Genomic DNA, 6557 nt, shown 5'->3' with positions numbered 1-6557 from the left:
GTACGTTGACGCCAGGTTGTTCATGCTGGTCAGCGTGGAAGGATGGTCTACCCCGAGTTTCTTCTTGCGAATCTCCATTACTTGCAAAAACTGCTTTTCAGCATCCTCCCATTGACCTCTGAGGTTGTGTGCTAATGCTAACATTTCCATGCTACTCAGAGTGTCCTCGTGCTCTTGGCCTAATGCTTTCCTTCGTGCTTCGAATGACTTGACAGAGAATAGTTTAGCGTCAACTACGCTCCCTTTCCCCCACGAATACTCTGCCGCACGATAGAGCAGTGTGGCCCATTCTGCTAACGTGGATTCCTCTGGCTTCTGCGCGGCAGCCGACTTGGCGTGAGTGAACAGTGTCTGACATACTGCCCAGTTCTCGTATTCGCCTGTCGGAAACTCTGCGTAAAGATTCTTGACAAACTGTTGTTTCCACCGATCAAGCTCGCCATATTCTTCAAGCCATTTCCGCATCGCTACCTGGACTAACGCATGCATTCGAAAGGTTTTCCCATCCACGTTGACGGATATAAAGGAAAAATTTCGTAGTGCTAAAACATTGTCTTCAAACTCATCATCGCCAGCGCTAGATTGCGATAGAGTATCTTCTTCATGGCTAATCAATTCATTATCTTCTTGACCTTTGTGATTTCCCTGAGCCTTCCCATGCTCAGTTCGATTTCGAAGCAGGTTCTCCGGGATTCCTTGTCCGTCAAAAAAGCTCATAAGCGAGAGCAAGTTGGCTGCTGACGGTCTGGTTTTATGGATATAATCGAAAGATATTTTCCAGGTAATGATGATAGAGTTCTTTGCTTCCCAATCGCGACGAAGATGTCCCTCGTTACGATTAAGAAGACTTGTTCTCTTGTAGTCGCTCTCCTTGAACTTTGCAAGGTAATCTACTACCGAACATCTTGGCGCCCTCTTGGAGATATATGCTGCCGCTTGGACAATAGCAAGCGGCAAGTGCTCAAGCGCCGCTGCGAGCTCGGCAATACCACTGCTGACATGATGCACTCCTAATTTCTTCTCGAAGAGCGCCAGCGCGTCCTCCTCGTCCATTGGACCCACAGAAATGATGTCACACCCTTCAACTAGTTTCAATGCTGCGTCCTTGTTCCGCGTTGTTATGAGAATCGAGCCACTCTGACAGTGGGGAAGGTATTCCCGCAGGGGTTTAGAAGCGGTGGCCGAGTCGGTAGGTTGCCTTTGGTCATAAACCGGAGCATCGAGAAGAAAACAAGCATCGTCAACATTATCAAGAATGAGCAACCACTGCCCTTTGCTATCGCACAACCAATCATACACGAGCTTAAATATATTAGCCTCAGGGTTCTGCCGTCCGGAGATCTTAACGCGGTCGGCAATCTCGCGATAACCCTGCTCAAACCGGGATGCATTACCCGCGTGGACCCAGAAAACCCACGTCTCAGACGATCGTTCACGGGTCCGATACGCAAATTCAATGGCAAGTTGCGACTTGCTTATCCGCAGTCAGCAATCGGCATTAGTGGAGCTGGTTATGCTAACCCTACGCCACCCAGGCCGACGAGTGCAGTCCGTGAACCGGGCATAGCACATTGTTCGTGAATCTGATTGAGGATGATACTTCGTTTGACGAAGTCTTTGTCGCGACTGAAGGGTATCGCGGCTGATGGGCGTGGTGGAGTCTCGGGTCGATCTTTGGCGGGGCTATCGTGAGCACCTTCTTGAACCCTTAGGACCTCCTTCGACTTACCGGATGGGAAGCTGAACGTGGTCGGGGCGTTGAACGGACCAAAGTGAAATTTATTATCCCCGAGGTGAGCTTTGGCACCACCGCCGATGTAGAGTTCCCGGTACGTGTGCCCATATGCGTTTCCATTAACATTCCCACGGTCCAGCAAGTTCGGGTAGGACATTTGCCTCAATCATTGGCAGAGAGAAAGCTGAAGAATTAGGGTTGAGGATCGTTGGGTCGGGCAATGGCCCCCTTGGCCACGTAGGCACTTTCCTAGGGCTTGGCTCAGCCGCTAATCTATTGTGTGCGTGAATCCGTGCAATGTCTTGGCATTCGCGTTGCGTCTTTTCCGCCTCACCAAATCTCTAAGAACTTTAACTTAGCGACAATTTACCCCTATATATTCCTAAATATCTGCTATTTTCGTTAAATCTTAAAGGTGTACATACTTCTTAATTAAGAAATTGTCGCGTATACTGAGAGCTACGGTGGTCTCGCCTTGGCTAGGGCTCGGAGCCTGGTCCGCGGCTCGGGATCTGGAGATAGTTTGTTCCGAAGCTCGGTGTATATAAGGAGAGCCTTCAACTCTCTTAGATAGCAGAGTCACTTTATCCGATCTTCTGAACAGCTATTGCCAAGCTATTTTATCCTCTATAGAAATAATAAAGCTAAATTTTAAAAGTTTAAAATAGGTTTTAGTTGTCACGATTGTGCACGAGTAAGGTTATAGAGCTTCACAGAGGTCTAGTTTAATTACTACGTAAGGTATTATAGTAGGTACAAGACATTATGTAAGGAATAGAAAAGTTTAAGAAGAAATTAGTAATTAAATACTTAGCTTAGAAGTCTAAGCGCTTTAAGTATAAATTAAGCCTATTCTAAGTTTAGTTAGTGTTAAAGCAGTTTATGCTTAAGTTTATGTCTATGTTATATTATGTTTATGTTAGACATGCACTAATAATACTCTAGTACATGTCTAATATAGTTATGTCTAGGATCTAGGGAGGATACTGTAACAGTACCCCCCCTTTTATTAAGAAGGGAATTCTTTACATTAGTAGTTCTAGCATTAAGTTGTCTTTATTAGAGTACAGGTTTAGTTTAGATAAGTATTAAGTGTAGAATTAAGTTACTGTAGAGTTTTTTTATAGAGCTTCTGCAGGTTCCTACAACAGTTTGTTGTATCTAGTTTATTTTATAAAGTATTTATAAATATGTTTCTTTTTATTAAACTAGATCTATTTAATGTTTTCTACAACATATTTTAGTTTATTATTTATAATAATAGGTTTAGGTAGCAGGTTTAGCTATTTAAGTAGATAGTTAGATTTAGAGGCTACTTAGCGCAGTAACAATACATAGAACACAGAGTGTATCTTTATGCTGTTAGGTAGGATTAATTAGTAAGCATGTAATAAAACTATATAAGCTACTGTAAAAGGGCTAAAGTTCTTCTAATTAAGTTTCTTTAATTATTAGTTTATTTAGATATTTCTAGTGTCTAGCTAGACCTTCTTACTAGCTGCATACGCAGGGGTAAGAGTTTAAAATTAGTTTATGTACTCTTATTAAAAAGCTTAAGCTTATGTAAGCTTTTTATAAACATATTTAGATATATTTTAGATTTTATTAATAAGTCTATTTATGTCTATTACTTATATAAATTAATAAGTTAGTTAGGGGGTATTTATAAGTAGTTTAAATCTTATTTAGGGGTAGTATCTATAGTTTACTAAGAACAGAGATACTTATGTTAATTTAGATATTATGTTATTAGCTTTAAACTATGCTATAGCTAACTATTTTACTTAGTTGTCCTACTAGTAGTTTATGTACACTTATAAGACTTATTTTATTACAGCGTTTATATTCTTAGTCTAGCTGTTAGTCTCTAGGTAAAAAGCTATAGATAGATAAAAGATAATTTAGAGCTGTTTATAGAGTTTGTCTTAAAAGGCTAAGACAAACTGCGTACCTCTGTCTAATATAATTATGTTAGGCAGGCTATAGTAAACTTATACATATTAGTAGAATAACTAGGCTATATTAGAGGCAGTTATAAAAGAATATAGTATTAAGTGTTAATACTTAGTTAAGTAATTAACAACTACTATAATATTTATATACTCTTTAGATAAGGGTAGGTTTATAATAAAATTAATTAATATGTCTTTCTAAGCTTATTTAAAAATTAAGAGTAGTTTAAGCAGGCTATTATACCTTTCTTAAAAGGCCTTTACTTTACAGTAAGTATAGTAACATAATACATATTAGCGTACAGTATAGAACATGCGGGGCTAGTAGTACTCTCTCTGTAGTAGGTTAAAAGTCTTTTCTCTGCCTAGGTGTCCTCTAACAGGCAAGTTGTGTATAATTTAAAGTAGTTTAATTCTTAGTTTATTAGAATTAGAGATTATAAGTTAGTTATAGTAATATAGCTTACTATTTTAGTTTTTATAGTTAGCTAGTGTTACCTTCTTTAACTAACTAGCGCTGTTTTAGAGTAGGTCTAAAGTTTTTTAAATAAATTTATTATTTAGATACTTATTAGTAATAATTTAATTAATTATCTAATCTGTTTTGTTTAGGTTAAAGTCTAAAAATAGCTTAAGTTAGAGCAGAGTTTAGTATTAAGCCTTTTACGCTTTTTCTTAAGCAGGGACGTCTTAGGATTGCCTTATAAGGGCATCTAGTTTCCCTTTATTTTAACTAGGACAATAAGTAATCTTAAAATTAAAACAGGACAGGTATTTAGACTAATAGGCTTGTTAGTAGCTAAGTTATTTTATAGTTGCAAAGTACTGCAAGTTCTTGTAGTTAGATACAGTCGCCCACAAAAAGTCTATTAACAGCACTAAATTGCCTAAAAACTAGCCCTCTATACATAAAGCCTTTCTACTTAATATAGGTAGTTAATTAAAGCTCTTTTTAGAGTCATAATTAAGGGATACTTATAGTAGCCTAATACCTTGTCTGCCAGCCCTTAGCCTTCTGTACTGCCTCTAAACGCCTTAGCATAGACTCTATAAGCTTGTAGATTAGTAAATTAGGTATTAACTTCTATGCCTCCTTTAATGCCTTGTAAAATTAGTTCTATTTATCTTTTAAAGTGCCTATTATTTAAAACTTAGGGTGTAGTTTGTGGACAAGTTATTTAAGGGCCTACTAAATATGCTTAATTAGATTAAGGTTAGGTAAGTAAGGAGGCTACTTTATAGTCTAAATCCTGTGCTTCTCTAAGAAGACCTTTGTTACTTAAGCGTTGTAAATAAGAGCGTTATCTTGCATAAAGATCTGCCTAGGCCTATAGTAAGGTAGGAGGCCCTGGCAGAGCGTTTTTATGTACAAATCTGCAGAGTAGCCTCTGCACTTAGCCTTAGGGTCCCTCTTTATAATAACTAATTCACTCCTGCCTACTCTGCTGTTACTAGTTACCTAGATTGCTCTCTAGACTATCTAGCTCTTCCTCTTTAATTTAGCTTTTTGCTGTATTATCTGTAGGGCCTATCTCTTATTATTGTACTAGAAACACTACTTAGCATCTGCCTCTAAGCCTAGCTTAATTAAACATTTATTACTAAACTTAACAGCCCTCCTCCTCTAGTTAAAGTAATAATATTACTAGTAAAATTTAAGCCTTAAAGCTGTGTGCCTAGCGTTTATTTTAGGCCTCTTCTTATAATAGTAATTAGTAAGGCCCTCTTTCTTAAGCAGATTGTAGATAGTGTTGTAATAAGAGTAGGTAGTGCTATGTATAAGGCCTGCTGCCTTTATAAGCGTTTTGTACTGCATTTTTAAGAATTTTTGTACTAGTTAAATAAGTAGTTGTTTCTGCTGCCTTAATATTATAGGAGGACGCCTAGAGTGAGGCATAGAGGTGAGTTAGTTGTGCTCTTTCTAGCGCTTAATAGTTAATGCGATACACTAGCAAGTGCAGCTAAATTCCTTAGCTAAATCCTTTTGCGTCACACTAGCCTTAAGCTTAGAAACAATTGCTGCGCGCGTTGCAGGCAACAATTTGCTATTGCGCATTTAATTTCTGCTAATTTCCTGCCTAAAAGAACGTCGCATGGTGGCTATAGGTGGTGTTAAAGGGGGGGTGCATACACGCGTTAATGCGCGTTGAGGGGTCGCGCACAGTTCATGTTAACAGACTTTTTGTGGGCGACTGTAGGACCTGTATTAGATGCGCTGCACCTTCTAGTTTAGGTTGCTATTGTTTAAAGCAGCGTACTATAGTAAGCAATTCCTTGTTATAGATCTTATAATTGCCTTCTGCAGGACTTATTCTTTTTAAAAAGTATGCAATAGGCCTAATAGTCCTGTCTAGCTCAGTCTAGAAGAAAACTCCTGCTACTACGTAGTCTAAGGCATTAGCTTCTACAAGTATTAGTAGTTTAGAGTTAAAGTAGCAGAGTATTAAAGCTTTAGTAAAGGCTTTTTTTAGCTAGTTAAAGAACTATTAGTAATTTAAGTTAAAGTTAAATTAAACCTTTTTTTTAGTAATTGCAATTATAGGGCTTACTAGCTATAAAAAGTTATTAATAAATTATTAGTAAAAGTTAGTAAATCTTATAAAAGCTTAAACATTCTTTATATTCTTTAAGTATTGCTAATCTAGCATAGTCTAAACCTTAATAGAGTCTATTTAGATGCTATCTATAGAGATTACATATCCTAAATATATAACCTTTAATTAGTAGAACTTGCATTTATCTATGTTAAGTTACAGACCTACTTCTTTTATAGCCTTTAGCACTAGGCGTACATGCTGTTTATGCTCTAAAAGGCTATTACTATAAATTAGAATATTATTAATATACATAGTGCAGAACATGTCTAGGTA

General features: G+C 37.5%; 2 protein-coding genes across 2 annotated transcripts; both read right to left on the bottom strand.

The window, feature by feature from the left end:
- Positions 1 to 233: 233 nt before the first annotated feature.
- Positions 234 to 1892, bottom strand: BDR25DRAFT_315181 (uncharacterized protein; the record flags this gene model as incomplete). Its single annotated transcript, XM_033691507.1, has 3 exons — positions 234 to 260; positions 361 to 1474; positions 1522 to 1892. 3 exons carry the CDS (start codon positions 1890 to 1892, stop codon positions 234 to 236), a joined length of 1512 nt encoding a protein of 503 aa, XP_033546416.1.
- Positions 1893 to 4966: 3074 nt separating this feature from the next.
- Positions 4967 to 5125, bottom strand: BDR25DRAFT_228481 (uncharacterized protein; the record flags this gene model as incomplete). The annotated part of the gene is made up of 1 exon (XM_033685275.1): positions 4967 to 5125. A coding segment is annotated over one exon (159 nt), but the record flags the coding sequence as incomplete, so codon positions are not given.
- Positions 5126 to 6557: the final 1432 nt, after the last annotated feature.

This window comes from Lindgomyces ingoldianus, assembly GCF_010093535.1.
Source record: "Lindgomyces ingoldianus strain ATCC 200398 unplaced genomic scaffold BDR25scaffold_20, whole genome shotgun sequence".
NCBI lineage: Eukaryota > Fungi > Ascomycota > Dothideomycetes > Pleosporales > Lindgomycetaceae > Lindgomyces > Lindgomyces ingoldianus.
The sequence above is the reverse complement of the archived record's forward strand: the minus strand, read 5'-3'. Positions and strand labels throughout refer to the sequence as shown.